Source organism: Hyalella azteca, unplaced genomic scaffold, assembly GCF_000764305.2.
Source record: "Hyalella azteca isolate HAZT.00-mixed unplaced genomic scaffold, Hazt_2.0.2 contig5927, whole genome shotgun sequence".
Lineage (NCBI taxonomy): Eukaryota > Metazoa > Arthropoda > Malacostraca > Amphipoda > Hyalellidae > Hyalella > Hyalella azteca.
Window position 1 is genome coordinate 261,985 of NW_025936103.1, and position 24,257 is coordinate 286,241.

A 24,257-nucleotide genomic window follows, 5' to 3' on the forward strand; every position below is an offset into this window, starting at 1 on the left:
CAAGAAGTTTCCGAGAATCGCCCTGTATTATTCGTGCGGGTCGCTTGGTTGCAGGTTTTTACTAGGAATTTCATATTCAGGTACACACACTAACACATTGTATTGCTAGGCGGAGCTACCGAGAATGAGTAATTCTCCAGCAAATGTTCGAGTGCTTGATATTTACTGTACTTATTAAGTAATATATTGTAAAAATTATGTTTTTCTTTCAATAATGATCTAATTTAAGAAAATCTTACGCGTTTCATGCACGAGAAAAGATTGACTTAATACAGTAATGAAGTAGAAAAATTCTTGCGAGTTGTCGATTGGCGAAAAAAGTTCTTACCCGCTCACAAATGTGCGAGAAAACTTTTGCCCGTCGTTTAATGCTGCTAATAGTTTTCGCGAGTATTTTCGTCAGTAAAAAGGCAAATTTGGAAAAATGAATCTGATTCGCTTGCTCGGAAACTAGGTGTATGAATAGAATTGCAGCAGCACTGGTAGGGGGTGAATGTTTTGAAAATATAAAATAGTTGAATACTGAAAAATATATGGTGAATTTGCGATATGGTGAATTTGCTTGGTGTTTCCTTTGCTTCTAAATTCCTTGTGAACTTGCGATATAAGCAGACTGATAATATAAATATTAATTAAGTAGTAGTTACTTATTAGTAAGTAGTTACTAATAAGTAGTTGTAATCTACCAGATCATGTCGAGACGCGTGGCGGAGTATGTCAAGGATCGTCTGGAGCGTTTCCGCAGCCACCTTCCTGTGCTGCAATGTATCTGCAATCCTGGACTGAGAGAGCGACACTGGAGGCAGGTATGTCACGTGCATCTAATAATAATTGAATTTATATCACTTGTTTGCTTAAATCGCAAATTAACTAAGAATTTAAAAGCTAAGAAAAGTCCACAAAAATTCATATCTTTATAGAAAACGTTTCGGAGACCAGCTCCATCGTCAGTTCGTAGAATCTAGAATTGCCAGGGGCCTATACTTTCAAAAAAAGTTAAGAGATCGTAAGTTCATCAGCCAATCATTGACGGCCTTTCAAGCAAAATCCACCAATCATAGACAAATAAATAGAGCGTAAGTACTTACGTTAACTTATCGAGTTTTGAAAGTATGGCCCCAGACCATTTAGGTTTCGCTCATATGATCATTCTTAATTGCTTTATAATGATTTATGAAATCAGTGTAGGTACCAAACAATTAAGTCCTATCAGGGAATTAACTGTTAGTTTCCTCGGGATTATATTGACTTCTTTAAAAAGGTAATTTGATTGTACGTTTCATCTAATATTATGATGCTATTAATATCTGTGTTTTCATATAAACGATGATTTTTACACCACTTTTAAAATTCATTTTAAATGTATATTCACTTTCATGAACAATCATACACGTTCTTCCATTTAATATTCCATTTTATATTGTGTTTCACCCATTTCCCTTTCACTCTTCACTTTTTTCTATGCAAATTCTTTTCCCCAGAAGTTACTTTTTAATGCTTATCGTGAAGCATGAAAGTAGCAAAAAAAGAAAGTGATTATTCATTGTAATGTCATGATTTAAATACAAATTTTCATTACTTTTTCGATAAAAATTTGAAACTGGTAGATAGATTATTATTAACTCTGTCCTTTAAAAGATCAGGCTTGCCTGTAGATAATGATTTCACAATTACCAGGATATTTCAATCTAGGAGCCTTGAATATGAAAATTCGTAAGAAAACTCTTCACATCTTATGATATTTATATGATATTCAGGAACAACATATTTAAACACGAAGAAGTGATCTGTATTTCCATGTAATTGTGTATGTGCAAATATGAGCGGTTTCTTTGTTGGTTCACCTCTGTCCGCTAGTTTCATAAATTTGGTCTCAACAATTTTACACACAAGTAAAATATTTATTCTTCGCCTCTGAATGAGGAACCCCCTCTATTTATCAGCCATTTTCATAGCTGCTTGTGCGTCTTGTTGAAAATATTATCTACAGCAATCATTTATTGTTGTTGTTATATGCCTTCGTTGCAATTAACTTTCCAAATTACTCAATAAATAAGATACGATTCGTGAGCGGCAAAATTCAAAACTGCTCATCTATCGTACCTGCACAGCGCCCTTTTAAAAAATGTATCATTAAACTTTGGTGGGGCTTTTAAAACGATGCTATAACAAGGTTTATTATTCGTGTTGACAGTGCTTAGTTATCAATTAAACTATGCTCCTTTGTAAATTAAACGTTACTTGCTTATTAATTTAACCATGCTTAGTTATCCTCTAAACGATAATTAATCATTCATCAAACGATGCCTAATAATCCATTGAACGATGCTCAATTATATATTAAATGAGGCGTAATTATTCATAAAACATTACTGAATTACCTATTCGACAATGCTATATTGACCAACAATCGATGTCGTACTATCCGCGTAACGATCTAGGTTTACTTACTCACTAAACCATGTTTAATTATCCAAAAAACGATGCTTAATCCACCACTCAGCGATGGTTAATTATTCAACAAACGATAGTTAATTTTCTTTTCGGCGATAAATTATTATACAAAAAATATAACTCAATACTCACTGCAGTGAGTGACAGAGAGCGCATTTTCTCGTCGAAGAAAACGTGAAGTCACGGACGGACAGACAGACAGACGGACAGACGAACAGACGGACAGACGGACAGACGGACAGACGGACAGACGGACAGTAGACAGACGGACGGACGGACATGGCAAGCACAATAGCACCTTTTTTTCGTAAATGAGAAAATGCGCTAAAAACAATGCGGAATTAAAAATTCATCAATGCTTAATTATCTAACTAACGTTACTTCATTCTCTTTTAAACGATACTCAATTATCTCGCATTAATTAAGCTAAGCGACGAGCTTGGGTCCGAGTTGCTGCTCACGGTGGACACGTCGCTGGCGGACATGGTGGACTGTGGACTGGCCACCATCCTGCGGAGACTGGAGGAGATCAGTCATGCCGCGTCCAAGGAATTCGCCCTCGAGAAAGCCTTGCATAGGATGAAGACTGAGTGGGGCGCCGTACAGTTCGAGTTCAAACCTTGGAGGTCAGTAGATGTACAGGAAAACTTTGTGATTTTGTCTCCTGTTAGTAAAATATTAATGTGAGATGCAGTAAGTAATTAGAATTAAGATTAATTAATTATTATTTTGAATTTTTTTATTTGAATAATTAAACTAATTCGATTAAGGAGTGGCAGAATGTTATAAGGTTCCAGTATTCATCGTGAAATTTTTGATTTTATGTCGTGGATGACGTCTTTGTAGATGCTTGTTTGAAATTTGACTTTTCACTGATTTTCCCTGAAATTTAAACTTTACTTGAGAATCTGCGCAAGGGTCACAAAAAAATGAAGGAAGAACGTTTCATAATTTCGTACCATGAATATTTGCGAGTTAAACGTTTCACATCACTCATATAAGTGCTTATATTTTATCTACATAGGCTTATAAATGATAACAAAAATTTTTTCTTAATCTAAATTCTGTCTATTAGACCGGAGCTGATTTTCTACTTTGTAGACCCAGATACCCTTCTTATATTTTTATATTCTCTTTTATATTCAGTTTTCGTTTTCAACAAAGCTTATATTTAACATTTCTGAAAATTCTCGAACAGTTTAATAAAAACTCGGTATACCATAAAACTAAGATTTTGTTCTCAACAAAACTGATATTTAATATTTCTGAAGATTATCGTACAGGGCCTATACTTTCAAAAAAAGTTAAGAGATCGTAAGTTCATCAGCCAATCATTGACGGTCTTTCAAGCAAAATCCACCAATCATAGACAAGAAAATAGAGCGTAAGTACTTACGTTAACTTATCGCAAGAAAATAGAGCGTAAGTACTTACGTTCACTTAGCAAATTTTGAAAGTATGGCCCCAGTTTAATCAAAAATCCTCTACCAGAGAAACTGGAGCCCTGATCCTGGCGTCGGTGGAGGACATCCAAGCTCTGCTGGACGAGCACACGCAGAAGGCGCAGACGATGCGCGGGTCGCCGTACGTGAGGCCCTTTGAGGGCGAGATCCGCGCCTGGGAGCACAAGCTGCTCTCCATGCAGGATATTCTCGACGCCTGGACCGCGGTGAGCACGCAACATATTAAAGGGATTAGGAGACAAGGTCACCTCTTAAAGGGTTTAGGAGACAAGGTCACCTCTTAAAGGGTTTAGGATACAGGCTGCTCTCCATGGAGGATATTTTCGACGCCTGGACCACGGTGAGCACGCAACATTAAAGGGTTTAGGTAACAAGGTCACCTCATAAAGGGTTTAGAAGACAAGGTCACCTCTTATAAAGGGTTTAGGAGACAAGGTCACCTCTTAAAGGGTTTAGGAGACAAGGTCGCCTTTTAATTAAAGGGTTTAAGAGACAACGTCACCTCTTAAAGGGTTTAGGAGACAAGGGCACCTCTTAAAGGGTTTAGGAGACAATGTCACCTCTTTAAGGGTTTAGGAGACAATTGGTCACCTCTTAAAGGGTTTAGTAGACAAGGTCACCTCTTATAAAGGGTTTAGGAGACAAGGTCACCTCTTAAAGGGTTTAAGAGACGAGGTCACCTTTTAAAAGGTTCACAAAATTTGTTCATTCGTTCATGAGGCACACAGCCATTAAGTTTAATGTTAATACGTCGCTCTCCCACAGTGTCAGGTGTCTTGGTTGTACCTGGAGCCCATCTTCGCTTCAGAGGACATCCTCAAGCAGATGCCTGTGGAGGGGCGAAAGTTTACTAAGGTAACTTGTAAGTCCGATATACGATTCTTATTCACAGATCCAATTCATATTCACAGATATTTTACGATAATCAGAGCATGTGTGAAGTTATTGAATTTATAATAAATTTGCTCCTTAGTGTTGCATTTTATGTTCTTATTTTTAGTTCCTAGAAATTCTTTTAATATAATCAAAAGATTTATGAACTATTTGCATATGAATGCTTGACCACGAAAGTTCTAAGAAATAAATGATATGAACGCAATTTAAATTAAAATAAGTTCAATTTGGTTTATTATTATTATTTTTTTTTTAATGCACCAGCAGGGATACTTGGAACTTCCGAATAGAAAAATCTTTAGTTCCTGCATGATGGTTATTTATCGTTGCTACGTTATCCTATAATTTACATTGCGGGCGATTCACGAATTGAAAGCCACGTAGTAAAAACCACATTACTTGTTATTACTCACTTTCTCCCCGGCGTAAACGCCCCAGGCTTCGTCAAAATTTAAATGTCCGTGTTTGGATGAAAAAATTCAAATTTGGCTTCGGAAAAAATTAGTCCTGTCTCTTTTCTTTCATTCAGTTTAATCAACTGACACACAAGGTATGAACTTCCGGGATAAGAAACTACAATGACACTCGTGTACTCTAACTAAAGGTTGGAAAACTACCTTTTAGTCACATATTAATTGGCTTCAACTAAAATGTTTATAATGGTGATTTTGAAATGATTGAAAGCAACACAACCCGATAACATTATGAATAAAAAATTTGAGAGACCACAATTGAGCCGTGTGATATTTTTTAACAATTCAAGTTTAACAGTCAATATGTCTGTTAACATTTGTCTACATGCTTGTTGCAAGGGTTATAATTTTCCGACTTCATTCGTCCCCTATGGAATTCATTTCCAATATCTTCCTTACGTTTGCAAAAAGATTTTTCGTTCCATGGTTTGGCCGAACAAATGTCGCTATATTGACCTTTATAAGGTAAATTCTTGCGAGAAACTAATCATGATCAACGAGTGAATTATTTATACAAGGTCCCAGAAGGATTACTAGAATTTAAAACAAGAACCAACACCAGGGGCCACGGCTATAAACTAAAAAAACAGCGTTGTAACACATCCATGCGACAACATTTCTTCTCGCTTCGAGTCACCGACATGTGGAACAGCCTCCCTGATAGCATCGTTGACGCTCCGAGTATGAACATCTTCAAAAACAGACGAGACGAAGCTATGCAGGAGCATATGTTCAGTCTTAAAATGCCTAGCAAATTACGGACCAGACAATAAGTCCAGCAGCTATCTCAATCAATCGTCAGCTATGGAAAGATCGGGTTCCAAAGGCCGGATCCCTTGTGAATTAAGTCACGAAAAGCACATGAATCGGCAACAGGCCATGAGCCTATTTCTTCAGTGCCGACACTTCTATTGTATTCTATGTAAGTTACTCTATTACGCTTAGGTGGACGCGACGTGGCGGTCGCTGATGGAGGTGGCGAGCCGGAGTCCGCTGGCGCTGGAGGCGACGGCAGAGGAAGGGCTGCTGGAGACGCTGCAGGTCGCTAACGCGCTCCTGGAGGAGATACATAAAGGCCTTAACACCTACCTGGAGAAGAAGCGACTGTACTTCCCTAGGTACCGGCTAGTTCATAATACTGAAGTAATACAATATTATGAAATAGCCTACTAGAATATTTTGATTTTACTCTGAGCCCGGTTTACTCCATAAGAAAATTCAGGGGAAAAAATAAAGAATTTGATATGCCTGCGAACCCATTTAAATTAGCCCCCGGTACATATAAATTACATATATGGCATATGTAAAATTCTCCATGCGTCCCATTAATTCTAGTAAAATCAACAGAGGGGGGCACAGATAAAAAATGTGAAATCCCTTAAAATTCAGTAATTACGATATGCCTCGAAATATGTTCTGGTTATACTGAAAATTATATGGCTGTATCATTTGTCTTATGGCCTTGTTGTAAGGCCACATCTCGGCTTAAATTGTACCGAAGATTTGCAAGTCACTATTTTGAAAATTTCTTGCATTGACTGCATGAGTCACGATGCAGTTTAGTGTACAGAGATACCATGAATTTTCAGCCGGCACACTAAATGCATTTATGGTTGTTCTATAAGATTACTTTTTCAATGTCTTATCTATAACAGGTCCCCGATCCATCAAAACCAGCTTAACTATGAAGTTCTAGAAAAACTTCCCTGTATATATACATAATAATAATAGCTAGGCTCGCATTCAAGTTTAGCTTGGACAGTTCATATTTCGCATAGAGAATATGGTAAGAAATAGCGGATGCTTCTTCTGAAACGAGCTCGTTAATGCTTTAGAGTCGAGCTACTGACGGGGTTAAATTTTTGAAGATAAATAACTTAGCAAAATTCTGCTCAATTGGTGATGCAATCTATGTTAATTTAATTCGGCAAATTTATGCTTGATATTTTATATAGTTTGTTTGTATAAATGTTCTAATCCAAAGTTAGAACATATAGGAAAGAACAATGACGTATGATTCTTCAGCCAGTTTGAATGCAAAGCTCGTTGCTTTGATTATTATGTTAACTAACTATTCAGTCGTACTTTAATGCTTCCTTAACTACTGTGGTTTGTCCTACGGTCATTTTTCTTATGTCTGGAGTTATTTTAATTGCCTTGATATTTCTACGTAGGAATATTTCTAATATAGTAACTGAAAACTCCTTCGCCCTGCATAATAAGCAACAGACTGGGTCGCTTGTGTAGCACTTCAATAAAATATCAGAGCGCCTGACTTATTTTCAGTTCTGAACCAGGTGCGTTATAACCAACCATGTGTGCTAGCCAATAATTCAGTTCGTATCTTCGCCATGAATATTCCCATCTCATCCTATTGAATTTTTGAGAGGCTGAAATCGACTCCTCACAATTTGAGTGCCTACAAAAAATGACAGTTGATGGTGACGTTTGAAGTTTATATGGCCTCCAGTATGGGATTTGTGATGCGTTCAATAGCCTTTTTTTCAGTAGAAACCCTGGCCTCTAGTTTTGCTGATTCTACTGAAACGCGGTCAAATTTCCAGAACACTTGCCGAACCAGAACACTTGCGGTCAAATTTCCAGAACACTTGCAGCAAAGCCTATGTTCGAATTAAAGTTGATATTTCACTTCGGTTGCTTACAATTCCTCGCCCTTGACTTGAAATTACCGTCAATCTCTTTTTGTCTCCTCGCACTAAAAGAATCAAGAATCGCATTGCTCCCACAAAACATAACGTGCCCATGGGAAATTATTTCTCGATGTATAAACTTGAGCTCATTCAGAAGATTCCGTTCAAATATGAACTACTTTTCTGGTTAATAGTATTTCTTCAGGATGAAAGGATCATGCGACAGACGGACGGATGGACATGACGAGCGTGAAGTCACTTCATCAAACGTGAAGTCACGAACATACAGACGGACGGACATGACGAGCACAATAGGGCATTTTTTCCATAAATGAGAAAATGCGCTAAAAACTTAATTTAAGTCCTTCATTATTATACATCTCTGTAATAATATTGATGTATTCCTATGCATAAGAAGTCCACCTGCTCAAATTTTTATATTCATGAATAATCGAGAGTTGGGTCAACGACCTCATGTGGAGAGTAAAAAGAGCTGCACTCTGGTAAATCAAGGCTCAGGTGTCCCTTTTGTCAGCTGCCATGTCAGGTTCATGGGATTAAATTGGGGCTGAAAACCCTTTACCAATATGCTGTGCTGTAGCTATAGGAGGTTGTTCATGGCTGCCATGAAGGTTATGAATCTCTTACATGGAGTAATATTGGATGTAAAACCTGTATCAGATGCAGGAGTAGTTTCAACGAACCATGCTAAGTCCATTAGAATAATAATATATTGTGGAGTTACTATATTATTATTGCTGTGGAGTGTTTGCTAAAAAGGATTTCGGATAGTGATTGTCCAGTGGCATAGAAGTAGAATAGCTGCTCGGAGAATTTGCGTTGAATTAAACGTGAGGCCATAATGATTTCTGGAAATGTTTGTATAATTTTTTAAACGACTTTATTGAAAAATTTGCCGCTATTGTCATTGCACATATTTTTAATGAGGTAGCAGAGAGTGGAAGAAGTAAATCTGAATTTCATACTGGGGAAGAACGTAGGGCAACGTGGGGCAGCGCGCCCCCCACTTTTTTTAAACTAAATTTTTGATGAAGTTTTAATTGATACGAGGTGGTTCTTTGTTTTGTTTAAAGGTGCAACTAATGAGGAATGTATGATGTGAATTAGACGCCTATAGAGTTATTCAATTTTTAGACTAAAACAGTTATTCGCAAAGAACTTAATAACGCAAACATTTAGCAAAACGTAAATCCGTACACTTCATCCCAGTGAAACTGTCGACCGGCGGAAGAGAACACGGACCAATATCTGCCATACTTAGCGAGAAACCCGCTATGGGCCCGTGACCCGCAGTGGGCTCGCTGCCCCATGTTACCCTATTGTATTTAAATGTCCAGCGAGCTGTGATGATATGCATCCAATTTCTGATGTTATTCATCTGTATGGAACGGTTTTCTAAATATCCAATAAAAAAGTAAATCCATTAGAGGTACCTTTCAAGTGATAAGTATTGGAGGTGCATTTGTCACAATTATTTAAAGATAACTCCACTCGGATGCGGAAAATTGAAAGCGAACGAAAAATACTAACAAGTTCGCTGAAAACGTTTACTGTCTTGAGCTCCTCATTCATGCGGTCATACTGCTCACTCTCAACTCAATAATAAAGAATAATAGGTTGAGTTAAACGATATCATCTTGACGAGCGGGCGGCGAACAAACAACGCTTGAACACCCGACATCTGTAATTTTACCCTACGATTCTATGAGGATGATTTTTTTAAAGTTTTTGTTTAATAAATATTTATAAATCTTGTATAAAAATATTTTTCATGCGTTTTTCAGTGAACTTTAATTCTCACATCGTGCAGGCAGGTGGTTGACATCAGCGCTTCGCACTGCCGTACTCTATGCTGGCCTATTATTTGACTGATATTTGGCTACGAACGTAGAATCGGCATTGTATAAATTTATTACTTTGAATGACAGGTTCACAGCGCCAGATGTTCTCAGCGACGTGTTCACTGATATGCTTCACCACCAGGAATGATTGATCGAAGATGGAGATGACTGATTGTTCGATTTCATTGATTGACATGTGCGGGTTGATGATTGATTCCTCTGCACAATATTTTAGCCCATCTTTTTAGTTCAGTTCGCCAACAAATCCTTTTTTTCAGAGCGCGTGTGCTGTATGTCAGTTGAAAAAAATTATTTATTTACCAATACTTTTTGCTAATAGTTTGCGATATTTCTCAGTACGGCCTCATATACGTAATGGTAAAAGGTTAATAAAACATAATGTTGCCATTAGGTTGACATATTAAATATTACAATATATCTATGACAAAAAATCATGAAAAACAATTCCATTCCCACTTGTTATCATTTTGCGAACGAATATACGAGACATACCAGAAAAGTGCTACATACGAGGAAATAATTCAATATTTTTGGTTAATATTTTTTCCAGTTGTTGTATTGTTTTCATAGCTATTTTATACGTATCCTTAGCACCTTGAAGCAATCTTAAACCACAAATCTTGCAAACGTTTTACGTTCTTAGCACATTTTCTCATTTATGGAAAAAATGCACTATTGTGCTCGCCATATCCGTCTGTCTGTCTGTCCGACCTTCTGTCCGTCCGTCTGTCCGTCCGTCTGTCCGTCCGTCCATGACCTAAAGTTTTCGTCGACGAGAAAATGCGCTCTCTGTCACTCACTGCAGTGAGTACTGAGTTATATTTTTTATTTCATGTCTTATTTCTATTTGGTAGTTGAATAAATAATTAATTGGAGCGAAATTCAAGAAAAAGGTCCTATATTCCAAGTCTTCTACACGGCTCAACTTTGATGAAATGATTATATGTTTCGTCAAATGTATATTACTCATACTTACCGTCCTGAAAATAGTTCAAGTTAACGCCTCAATCCTCTTCCTTGTAATTTTTTTATTATTAAGCGTGCAAAGTAAGCGATTGTGTTTACATGCCTATATATTTTTACATTTATATATTTTTTACATATATATTTTTTGCATGCCTGGTTACGAAATATATTACAGTATAGGTCTTTCTTCCTGAATCATTATGTAAAATATTTTTGTGCAGGTTTTTCTTCTTGTCTCCTGATATAAAATATTGCTATGTAGGTCTTGCATCTTGTGCCTTGGTGTAAGTGTAGTTTTTTTGCAGTGTATTTTTTATGTATCCTAACGTAAAATTTTGTTGCGCAGGTTTTTTTTCTCGCCCACTGATATAAAGTATCGCTATGCAGGTTTTTCTTCCTGTCCAACGACGAGCTTCTGGAGATCTTGTCGGAGACCAAAGACCCGAAGCGCGTTCAGCCTCACCTTCGCAAGTGCTTCGAAGGTAAAATGTAAATTAATTCTTTTATTTAAACTTTCATTGACTTTGCCTCCAGACACTTCAGTGCGACCAAAGATTTCCAAATGCAAGACGTCACTTGACGCTCGAGATGTTGATATTTTATAAATTCAGTTAAAATGAGTAAAAGAAGATACTTTATTATTATATAAACGAGACCCATTTTGTAGGGGAACATATTAAGTAATTTGTTAAATTTTCTCCCTCTACATGATTTCCTTGATTTCCGATGCATCATTTCAATCGATGACTTCAAATTCAACGATCCTGCTTATCGTTGTATAATACAACTATTAGTGTTATTTAAAAAATTTATTTGTGAATATTTACATACAGGCTTGCTGAATTATCTATTTAATTATCATTTATTATCATTTATTATTTATTTATTATTTAAGTATTTATTTATCATATATTATTTAGTTTATTAATAATAGATTATTGTTTATTAATAATTTTGTATTATTTTTTAATACATGCGCATGATCTGACGCGCAGGCATCCACAGCCTGCACTTCTCACAGCACATGGAGATCGAAGGCATGTGCTCAGTGGAGGGCGAGCTGGTGCAGTTCAGCAACAGGGTCATCCCTGCTAAGGCCAGGGTGAGAATAGTGCTGCCTTCATCAGAAACTAAATATTTAGATCCAAAATTTGCTTGAATCAAGGATGGAAAATGTAATTGATGATAATAATTTCATTAATGATAGAAGTAAATATTAATAAATCAATCTTAAAATCGTCTTTTTCTTTTCAGGCTAGCTTAAATTATGGATCTATACCTCTCTTAGATATAAGTGGATTGATTATAATGAGAATGCTCTGTTTCTGTCAAAATTGCATGAAGAAAGCTAAAATATTGAAGAAACGACGTTGCTAGATTTGTATGAAAACTGAACGTGTTTGGTGTCTGACGAGTTCGCGAAGAAAGGAAGTTATCTCTTCAATTCCCTTTATATTGGCGGCTTGCTTAAGGGTTAATAATAATAAACATTTCAGCGACTTATTATTAGAAACGAAACGAAAAATAAAGCAATTTAAGTTAAAATTAATATGGCGAAAAAATCTTTTTGGAAAAGGGCCTCTACTTGATTGTACAAAAAAAAACACCTATAACAATGTTAACACAACATGATTGTAAAATATACTTGAAGATATTAAAAGTAAAACATACACTTGAAGATACACTTCCTTCCCATCGGGATAAGAATAGTACGAAGAGATTCGTATCAAGATGTAGAAAGAGGAAGTATAACTGATAATTATATTTTTCAATACAATATAGTTCTTTTGGAACGAATAAATAAATTAATGTTTGGAACGTTGAAACTTGCTCGAATTTAAATGAATATAAATAAATTTATCATATTTTTGCCAGCTAACAAGAACACTAAATAATTGAAGTATTTCGCAGTCACTTATCCACAAAATTGTTAAAGCGATTAGAGAGCGATGGATTTAATTAGATCTTGAATAGCATGTGGATTAAAACCATTCACAATAAATTCTTTTAATAAAACTACATCTTTTAATCCTTTTATCATGAGGCTAATCCTTACTCCTTCTTGCAAAGTGTTTAGTTTAAGTCTTCTTCTTCAAAAATTTCGGTTCATCATCCTGGAAAATTTCAAAACTGCGTTTGAAACCCTTAGGCAATATTAATAAAAATTACACTTACAACTCAAGTATTGCAGATTCTAGAAAAAGATTTTCAATTTGAGTTGTCAAATCAGAAGTCAAGTTTAAATTATATTATAAACCCCTTATTCATCTCTACTATGATTGTGGTGGCTTTCACATTAATTCGGCCAGGTATATTGACAGTTGTTTGATCAACAGGGGCAAATTGAGATGAACGTCTTTGGGTAAATTGGTAAAAAATATAAGTCAGTACTCACTGCAGTGAGTGACAGAGAGCGCATTTTCTCGTAGACGAAAACGTGAAGTCAAGGACGGACAAACGGACGGACATGGCGAGCACAATAGCACCTTTTTTCCATAAATGAGAAAATGCGCTAAAAAGTTAACATGTGTTTAGTTCACTAAAAAGAAAGTTTTAGTTAGATTAATCTCATTTTCTATCTCGTATAAATGATGGTAATGGGATTTGATTTTTCTCATTTTATCCCATATGATTGATAAAAATATGAATAGTAACTTGCCAGGGACTGGTGGAGCGGTGGCTGGGTGAGGTGGAAGTGATGATGGTGCAGTCACTGCAAGACGTGATGGTGCGGGCGGTGGAGAGTCACTCTCAGCTGCTGCACCGCGACTGGCTGCTCCGGTGGCCCAGTCAAGTCGTCATCACAGTCGCGCTAGTCGTCTGGACCACTGAAGTGCAGAATGCCATCCGCTGTAACACGCTCAATGTGAGTGTCGTGTGGTGACGTTACACGCAGGGAGACCATGGTGATATTTTTTATTTTATTTATTTACTTTACTTTTATTTATTTTATTTTAAATCGATTCTGTTTTTTATCACTTTGAAAATCTTTTATTTTGCTTATATTTATTTTATTCAAATTCTATTCTGTTTTTATCAGATTGAAAATAATTTATTTTACTTATATTTATTTTATTCAAACTCTATTCTGTTTTGTAGCACATTGAAAATAGTTTGTCTTTTATACACTTTTACCACCAAAACATTTAATAAATGTTCCACCCTTGCGCTGAACTTGAAACTCAACTACCAAACAGAGCCCAGCGAACACATTCAAGTGTAAGCGAGTAAATGAAGCAATGCGTTCAAAATCCAATAAATAATTAGACACTCATTTCGTTCACACAAGGTATGTGAAAAAAACTCGTCAATTCGATGCAGTGAATAGAAATCATTATTATTTGTAGACATATTATTAATGTTAAATTTTTGTAAAACTTTCGTGGTAATTGAATTTTAGACGAGGTATCTGCTAGAACCATTTAGAGGACGAATCACAAAAATATAATTACGAAGATTGCAGGAAATCAACTAGACTATTTTTTACGGAAAGTTATGTTGCGTACTATTGAAAAACTCCGATCAAAATCATTATTACTCTTGTACAGACGCACAATCTATGCGTACCCATAAACGATCAAAATGGTATGCTGATGTTAGGATGAAAATGCTTGTGTGGCGCATAAGTATTAACTATATAATCTATAGAGATAATATAACATTCTTTATTCCCCGCTGAAAATTAATCATTAAAAACTAACTATCTGGTGTATGTGATACAGCTCAACTATAAAAAATTCTTCTGTCGGCTCAAATTTTCAGACGAATATTGTTATCATAACGAAAAAAATTACAACAGTTTCATCAAGATATGGTGACCATTCAACATCAACTATCTGATATATGTGATATGGCGCATATTTTTTTTTTAATTCTTCAATTACCTCAAATTTTCAGACGAATATTGTTATCGTAACGAATAAAAAATTAGCACAGTTTGATCAAGATACAGAGGATTTTAGCAAAGATCAAAATGCAAATTTTGTTCCTAGGAGTTACGCGACGTCGCACAGCAGCGCATAGAAGAGGTCGTACAGATGATACGAGGTCCTCTGGACACAGCCACCCGCATCACTTTGGGGGCCATCATCGTGACGTACGTCCATGGTGGGTACAAGTCCTTGACGTATAAGCTTATCATTGGGGCCATCATCGTGACGTATGTCCATGGTGGGTATGAGTAACTGAAATATAAGCTTATAAAAGGGGTTTTCGTTCCAAGCCTTAAAATTATTTGGTCTTAGTATTAGAAAATAATCAGGATTGAGTACCCAAAATTTAATTTGAATTACCCATAAGCACTTCTACCTATCAAATCAATAATTATGAATTTTAATTTGCTTCGCTCGATTTGCTTTAATAAATGCTTGAAATTTTATTCGTCACTATTTTGAACGTATACGAATAAATCTGCAGGTTCAAATCACAAAATAATCTAACAAAACAACATTGAACAACTTTGTCAGACGCTTGCCTGTATTCAGATTAAACGACTACCATATTCAGATAAACCTGCTACTTAACCAGGCAATCATGCTTCCTTTCATGCAAATGACTTAGAAGCGACGTTGATTTCGTTGAAACAATGTTCAATTAACTCTGTTTCAATGTCAGATCCGCGGCGGGTTGATAATAATCTGCGCTTGAGACCTCAAATATCTTCATTGTTCTATTTTTAGCACATTTTTTCATTTATGGAAAAAATTACCTATAGTGCTCGTTATGTCCGTCCGTCTATCCGCGACTTCACGTTTTCGTCGACGAAAAAATGCGCTCTCTGTCACTCACTGCAGTGAGTACTGAGTTATATTTAGTTCATCTGTGTCAGGTCGTGACGTGATAGACGTGACGTGATATTTGTTTTCGTCTGTGTCAGGTCGTGACGTGATAGACGTGACGTGCTATTTGTTTTCGTCTGTGTCAGGTCGTGACGTGATAGACGAGCTTATCAGGAAACAAGTGAGTGACGTGGGATCGTTCGCGTGGGTGTGTCAACTGCGGCTGTGGTGGCAGCAAGAGCTGGTCGTGGTCCACATGGTCTACACGTCGCTGCTCTACGGCTACGAGTATCTCGGCAACACGTCCAGGCTCGTCGTCACGCCCCTCACAGACCGATGCTTCAGGTCAGATTTGTTCTGTTACAGATTTCAACGGTCTGTCTTGGTTGTCTATGAATGTTTTCTTTAAGATGTTAACAGGTGTACTTTTCCGTATGTCAACGTTCTATTCCGGGTGCAAATGGTCTTTTCCGGGTGTCAACGTTCTGTTCCGGGTGTCAACGTTCTGTTCCGGATGTCAACTTTCTGTTCCGGATTTCAACGTTCTGTCTTGGATGTCAATAAACGTTTTGTCTTGGCTGTCAATAAACGTTTTGTTCAAGATGTTAACAGGTGTACTGCATGTTACGTATGTAAACGTTATGTTCTGAGTGTAAATGGTCTTTTCAGGGTGTCAACGGTCTGTTACGGGCGTCAAAGTTCTGCATTGTATGTCAATAAACGTTCTGTTTCTGATGTCAACAAACGTTTTCCTCTGGAAAAAACAGAGGTCCGGTTTCGGATGTTAACAAACTTTAACTGTTGAACTTACAGTCAGTGAAATTGGTGCGACTTTGTCCAACTGCAATTGCAGGTTTTTCCTTATGGCGGGGCCATCGTGATCCATTTCGGCCCGGCAAAAGGAACTTATCGAGTATTCTGTATTCAAGTATTCGTATCTTCGGCCGAACGTATCTTCGGCCGAACGTATCTTCGGCCGAACGTATCTTCGGCCGAACGTATCGAGTTCTCAGATGCCGATAAATTCTTCCCAATAACCCTCACTACAAAGCTCCCTCAGGACTCTCCTGTCGGCGATGCGGTTGTGTCTGGGGGGCGCCCCTGAAGGACCCGCTGGCACCGGCAAGACGGAGACCTGCAAGGACCTCGCCAAGGCCGTCGCCAAACTCTGCGTTGTCTTCAACTGCTCCGAGGCGCTTGACTGCCGCGCCATGTCAAAATTCTTCAAGGTATTTCAAAGTTGGATTCTTTGACAGCTGTTAGCCTAGTAAAGTACAATTTTAACCGCAAAAAAATCGAATATATTCAATTTGTTGCATATATTCAATATATTCAAATATATTCACTTCCCTCTGCAATACCTCACCAACGAGGAATGCATGCAGGTTCGCAGAAGATGCTACACAAAATGCTTGCAACTTTTGTTTTTCAATTAACCGATGCATAATAAAATTAATAATTTATAAGCTTATCACGTCAGGCTGCAGTACGCCTTAAAATAGTGACAAGGAATCCTGTAATTATTATTAATAATTCTGATCTAGTTTATAGATAAATGTATTGAATTCATTTTTTTCTTGTGGTTTGGTCAGAGGTGCTTCGAGACGCATCGAAATTCTTACCTGAATTTTTAAATCAATATAGGGCAAGAAAATGCTTCTCTTACATGGTTAGTGGTAACAGTGAAGTAAATTAACTCAATGATGCTGAGCGGCGACAGTGATATTCTTAACTTAATTTTTGATTAATAAGACATGAAAAGCATTAACATTGCTGAAGAAAGCATTGTTATTTTTTATTTTATTATCTTTTTATTTTCATTGTTAGCATAATTTCAACAAATAAGTTTTAGGAAGCTCATGGATTTTCAGACGAAACGGTTTCTTTTCACCAGGGAGTGGCGCAGAGCGGTGCGTGGGCTTGTTTCGATGAGTTCAACCGCATAGAACTGTCGGTGCTGTCCGTCGTGGGCCAACAGGTAAAGTTATACGTTTGAAACAATCACTTCTTTTCATTAATTACTTCCTCGTATCTCTTATTTGCAAGCCCGTTCATGTTTCAACAATTATTCAATGAATCGCGTTCAGCCGTGGTTTTTTAAAAACGTATTTTTGCATATACCACGTTTACTTGTTCACCGGAATGTTGTTTTTATCTTGAGATACTATATTAGAAGTCAGCTATGCATATTTTTTATTTGTAGAATTTTCCGCTATATTTATTCCATTTTTGCTTTTTGTTTCAGCATCTCTTCATAAGCTTGGTTCTCTTTTACACATTTCTCTTCATCTTCTCCCATTTTTTCTTTATTTTCATCAATAGTGTTTTTCTTTGCATTATTCTTTTATCTCCCTAACTCTTCCCTCCTCTCCCTGCTTCATATTTTATTCATATTTGTGCAAATTACTAGTTATTGTTTCTTACTTCGTGCGTTGCCACGTCAATCACTGGAGGCCTTTGATTTTATTCTCGCTTTTTGTTTAAATTTTGATTCGTGCTTTATCATTATATAAATTCGATTCGTACCATTGATCAGATACAATTAATGCGTACCTGAGAGAAGCAAAATTTAAAAAAAAAGGAGCTCTGAACTATTGCGATAATTATCAACTTATTAATTGCTACCTACATTTGAGCAGTTAAATAAACTATGCATAAAACCTAGAGAGCGAACTAATTCTGTACTGTGCTTCGTTGCCTCAGCAAACTTTTTTATTATATGATTTTTTATTTATTATGCTATATGATCCTCATCAAGAGTCCAACAATGGAAATGAGGAAATATCAATAAAAATTACTGATCCTTTGAGAAAAATAGCAGCATATCTAAAAAGTTACATGCATTTGATTTATAGCCACCCCTTTAGAGAACGTGACATGAATGTGAAAGTGACATTTCAGACTTAAGTGCTGTACAGAAAAGACGCCTCGGAAGCGTGAGCGTTTGAATTTTGCAAGACGAAGCTATGCAGGAGCATATGTTCAGTCTTAAAATGCCTAGCAAATTACGGACCAGGCAATAAGTCCAGCAGCTATCTCAATCAATCGTCAGCTATGGAAAGATCGGGTTCCAAAGGCAAAGAATCGGCAACAGGCCATGGGCCTATTTCTTCAACGCCGACAATTATTCTATTCTATTCTATTCTATGTGTGATGTAACCCGCCCTGTCCGATAATATAAACTTTAATCTTGCCAAACAACCATCGCAAGCCAAGTACGTGCTGAAGTGTTGCTTCAGATCCTAATCAATAAATTGTTCAAAATATGTTTCTTAGGTTTCATGCATTCAGGCTGCGGTCTCCAAAAAAGCCCACATGTTTTACTTCGATGGACAAGAAATGAAATTAAACCCAACGTGTGCCATGTTCATCACTATGAACCCCAGGTAATTAAATGCATACAATTTGAAGAACACATCAACTTTACATGGAATCTAAAAGCAAAGAAAACATCGAGTAAATTTACCATATCGATATTGGAAACGTACGTTTTCTATATCGATATGGTGAATTTGCTTGGTGTTTTCTTTGCTTTTAGATTCCTTATTGTTAACTTGCGATATAAGCAAGCTGATAATATAAGTACATCAACTTTAGGCGTAGATTACTTATTTACAAAGTTCGCGATGATATTTAGGCTCATAAATAATAAAACAGTAGCGCCTTTTTTAAAATAAACGAGAAAATGCACTAAAAAGGGATCAGCTTTGATCAGGCCATGTTGGACAGTCGCTGATTCCTCAGCATTCGGTGCTGCTTTCCATCAGAACTTACACAGCTAGTCGTGAGTTTCGAACCCTTAGGTAACGGTTGGTTGTTATTGATCAGCCATCCATTTCATTGAAAGCTTCGGCGTTATCAATTTGCGTTTTTAGATTGAATTTCTTGGCGGTAATTGGGCTAACTCATCACTTCCTTTGGCCATCAACGTTATTTACTAAACCGACACATTGTCAAAATCTGCCCAACCGCAGTCAATTTCCCTCTAATTTAATAATAGGTGAAAGATTATGCCAATAACCTTCAATACCAATCATTCAATTGTACCAATATCTTGATGAAGCATTTACGTTCTTGTACGTATTCATAATATAAATTCTATGAAGAATGGTACATATGTTAATTGAGGACAAAACATTGGGTCATGGAATGCACTGATGGGAAATGTAGACAAAATGAGCCATAATATTGATTATTAACCTTTCGTTTGGGCCTCTTTCTCAATGAAATTTTTGTTGTTGCAGTTACGAAGGACGAAAGGAACTGCCCGACAACGTCAAAGATGTTTTCAGAACCGTCGCCATGATGGTGCCCGACTACGCCATGATCGCCAAGATATCGCTTTTTTCAGTTGGATTTGTACATGCCGAGAGGTAAGTGTAATGTATTGTAATTCAGCTTCCACAATCATCTTAATTTCTGAAATGTGCAGTTCTCGATCTCTAGATGCTTATAATTTACTTTATATTTTTCAATGCACTATCACACGATATCTACATGTCACTTGAACCTTGTAAAGATCCAAGTTACTAATACTGAATTAAAAGTTTTCGGGACACACAAAGGCTAAGCACAGGCTGGACAACGTTTGTGAAGCAAATTTATTGTTTACCGATACCGAACTTTGGTCTAGTTTGGCAGATGTTTTTCTTTAATGCAGGTTTCATCGAAGACCAGAGAGTATTTATTTTTGACAATTTTCTTATTGTTTTTCTCTATTCGGCGAATTAGGCTTTTGATAGATACAGAACTAGGGATAAACTGAACAGGAAAAAATTTATCTAGCCAGATTGACAAAAAGCTAGCCTGTTTCTTTAGTGAACCAAATCAAGAAGTAATGATGGCTGCTACAATCTTACGTCAGTATCTAGACCTACCAACGTCTGTACGGGTGGATAGCTAGAGGCCAGCATAGCCCAAGGCCACAGTGCGATTCATATACCTTCCTGAGCGTAACGCAGCCGGGCATCTTAACGGCTTTTGACACAAAGCGCCCACCACAACAGCGCCGTTCAGTCACAGGCCGCAGCGCCTACAGGCCGGAGCACAACTGGCCGGAGCGCAGCAGGCCCTACCGCAACAGGCTACTCTTAACCTAATCTAACCTAACCTGCGCCTGTTGCGGTAGGGCCTGTTGCGCTCCGGCCAGTTGTGCTCCGGCGCTGTGAAGCAGTAGCTGTGTTGTACAAAGCGGTTTTACTGTTAGCCGGAGTTACCCACAGCTCATTGATCTGAGGCTATGTGTAGTTATTGCCTGCTGATGATTGCGTTGGGCCCAGGGCCTGTTTACGAGTCAATTTTGTAACCCACGGCTGCACTCCCCGTCTGTACCGCCAGCCTCACCCGTAAGATCGTGGACACATATCGCATGTGCGCGGCCTGCTAATCTTACGTCAGTATCTAGACCTACCAACGTCTGTACCACCAGCCTCGCCCGCAAGATAGTGGACACTTATCGCGTGTGCGCGGCCTGCTAATCTTACGTCAGTATCTAGACCTACCAAAGTCTGTGCCGCCAGCCTCGCCCGCAAGATCGTGGACACTTATCGCGTATGCGCGGCCTGCTAATCTTACGTCAGTATCTAGACCTACCAACGTCTGTACCACCAGCCTCGCCCGCAAGATCGTGGACACTTATCGCGTGTGCGCGGCGCAGCTGTCGACGCAGCACCACTACGACTACGGCATGCGCGCCATCAAGGCGGTCCTAACTGCGGCCGCTGCCCTTAAGCTCAGCTCCCCTGAGGTGCCCGAGGCAGCCATCGTGCTCAGGGCGCTGCGGGACGTCAACTTACCGAAGTTTCTGGCGCAGGTAACGGCACACTATGTTCGTGGTCGAGAGATCTCTCTTGTTATTGTCTTTTTAGAGCATTTTCTCATTTATGGAAAAAATGCGCCATTGTGCTCGTCATGTCCGTCTGTCCGTCCGTGTGTCCATGACTTCACGTTTTCGTCGACGAGAAAATGCGCTATCTCTCAGTCACTGCAGAGAGTACTGAGTTATATTTTTTTTTCACCTCTCCAGTACATCTAATCTAAACTCATTTTTTAGGCATAATACCGGCCAATCTGATTGCATTTTTTACACCGAGTCTGCCAATCTTCAAACGAGTTTTCAGACGTCAAAGGCCCATGTTTTGTCACGAGAAATTAGTCACACAAGTCAAGATCACAGTAGCCCTCTGATCTGAGGGCGGCCACTGTCCTCTCCATTTCTCCCTCCTCTTTCTGATCACTGTGTGCTACTTCATGTTCACTTTCGCTTTCTTCAAGAGCTACCGCACCACCGCCATCACCACTCTAGCGTCCATAACTTTTAAGCCAATAATAACTGCAGTGCATTTGTGTCTATGATCTTCGTGTTGACAGGACGTACCGTTGTTCAACGCCATCTTGCACGACTTGTTCCCTCACGACGACCCGCACGCTGACGCCAATACCGGCCTCAGGGACGCTATACTCTCTACCCTCGCCGAGAACAAACTTCAGGCAGGTTGACTCTTTAACGATATTGATGCAGTCAGACACTACAATTTCATTAATGGCATGGATATATTTACCCCGCGTGTTCTCGAATAAACGTGTGAACATTTATGCAGTTATATTTATGTTATATTTATGATATTTATTACTATGATTTTTATAATGAAGAAAATGAGTATCCAATCCAGAAAACCTGTTCTAGGAAGGACATACAATAAAATAAGTTAATATTTTATTATTTGTCCTTCCTAGAACAGGTTTTTCTGGATTGGATAATGATTTTCTTCAATTTCATATCATAGTCATAAATATCATAAATATAACCTTATATATAGCTGCATGAATTTTTACACGTTTGTATTTTGATTATGCTAAACTGAAAAAAAGAAAGTAAAAGTTACATTTCATTACTTATAGCGATGAGACCAAAATTTCACAACGAACCTTAGTTTCAATGAGTTTCGGTTAAGTGTTTAACGAATAATTACGTCAGCATTTGCCACCAATCAAAATTTTTAGCAGTCCCAATAATATTCAAAATGAAATAAGAATTTTGCGGAAATCTTCATTGCAACTGTTAATTTAAACTAACACATGTATTTTATTTCACCTTAGTTTTTCAGTTTAATCGAGGCTTCATGTTTTTAAGGTTTGGCCTTGATATTATGATATAGTATGTTATATTATGTTATTCTTAACTAATGCACAAACATCAACTATCGAGCCGATGACGAAACACTCGAATGATAAGAGTAATGAATATAATGTCTCGATGGTTGATAATTATCATTAATACACCTGAGATGGACTGTTTGCAGACGGCCAACATATGTAGTTACAGTTAGGACCAACAAATAGGTACGGCTATAATAGCATAATTTAAGCATGTGTCAAGATCAGATGCTGGTTGGACAATCTGCTTCTGACCAACATAAAAGTGCGACACGTCCAACATATAGGTAAATATTACAGCTATCAATGTGTACTGTTACAGCAAACATATAGGTACAATTACGACCAGGCATATACGTATGGTTGCGACCGAAAATAGATACGGTTGCGACCTAAAAATGGGTATGATAACAACTAACGTATACGTATGGTTGCGACCAACATTTAGGTTAAGTTACGGACATCAAATTTGTACTGATACAAGCAACATATAGGTCCGTTTGCGACCAATAAATGGGTATGAATACAACCAACATATACGTATGGTTAACACCAACATTTAGGTAATGTTACGACTATTAAATTTGTGCTGTTACAGGCAACATATAGGTACGGTTAAGACCGAAATATATAGGTATAATTCTCGCACGAATCATAGCCAGCAACCGTTGGACGACACCTGGACAATTGCGCAGCTTTAAGCTAACGAAACAAGTGTTCGATGATGCTTCACATGTTTATACGCATTATATTCTACCGTACAGATGGTGGAAGAGCAGCTGCAAAAGATTCTGCAGCTGCACGCTATGCTGAAAGTGCGACATGGTATAGTGATCGTTGGTGAACCACTCAGTGGCAAAACGACTATTTATCAGGTACTCTTAGAGAATAACGGTTAGTACACGTTAATTATTTTCAATATTTGCCTCATTAAATATCAGGATTTAAAATATATTGGAATATTATTGCTAAATGCTTCGTCTAACCGATTGTTCAAGGCTCCTCACAGTGTAAATATTTACTTTCGCGTAAAAAAACTTATCAGTCTTAATTTTAAAGGTTAGGTTTAGGTGTGAGAATTAATATCGAATATCAAACTATAGTGTGCTGTATAACATCCTTGGAACATTGTTTGTATATAATGTATGTATATGTCCCTTCGATTTTATTGCATCAGCTCTTTTTTGTGGGACTGAACAGAGAGCTTTATTTGTCGATCATTTTAGTGTAAAAATTGGTTTGTTTTGACGATGGAGTGTATATATGCACATGCTCCCTTCTTCGTTGGACAAATGTACATACATTGCTGGTTATGTTTACTGCGAACAAATTTTCTTAATCTCATACAAAATGAATGAATACATTTACTCATAATTCATCCATAATTAAACGTTTATTATTATTATAAAAGACACATACATTGGTCGAAGAATTTTCTTCCTGCACTTTTTCGGATTCTCACACAAAATGCAAGCAGTTCATTCATTTATGACGTTCACCATTTGATATCTCATAGCTGGTATATGTTAATTTACCTAAT

At 37.5% G+C, this 24,257-nt stretch overlaps 1 protein-coding gene across 1 annotated transcript in view; it reads left to right on the forward strand.

The window, feature by feature from the left end:
• Positions 1–24,257, forward strand: part of LOC125177945 (dynein axonemal heavy chain 3-like) — a 37,042-nt gene that overhangs the window by 4,655 nt on the left and 8,130 nt on the right. Inside the window, exons 5-21 of the mRNA XM_047880690.1 lie at positions 690–806; positions 2,881–3,080; positions 3,946–4,123; positions 4,683–4,772; positions 6,230–6,402; positions 11,172–11,266; positions 11,780–11,886; positions 13,447–13,650; positions 14,777–14,954; positions 15,709–15,907; positions 16,623–16,791; positions 17,457–17,540; positions 18,839–18,948; positions 19,807–19,935; positions 21,173–21,374; positions 21,932–22,051; positions 23,482–23,532. Coding sequence (XP_047736646.1) covers positions 690–806; positions 2,881–3,080; positions 3,946–4,123; positions 4,683–4,772; positions 6,230–6,402; positions 11,172–11,266; positions 11,780–11,886; positions 13,447–13,650; positions 14,777–14,954; positions 15,709–15,907; positions 16,623–16,791; positions 17,457–17,540; positions 18,839–18,948; positions 19,807–19,935; positions 21,173–21,374; positions 21,932–22,051; positions 23,482–23,532 — 2,406 coding nt within the window. The remainder of the gene's footprint in view (positions 1–689; positions 807–2,880; positions 3,081–3,945; positions 4,124–4,682; positions 4,773–6,229; positions 6,403–11,171; positions 11,267–11,779; positions 11,887–13,446; positions 13,651–14,776; positions 14,955–15,708; positions 15,908–16,622; positions 16,792–17,456; positions 17,541–18,838; positions 18,949–19,806; positions 19,936–21,172; positions 21,375–21,931; positions 22,052–23,481; positions 23,533–24,257) is intronic.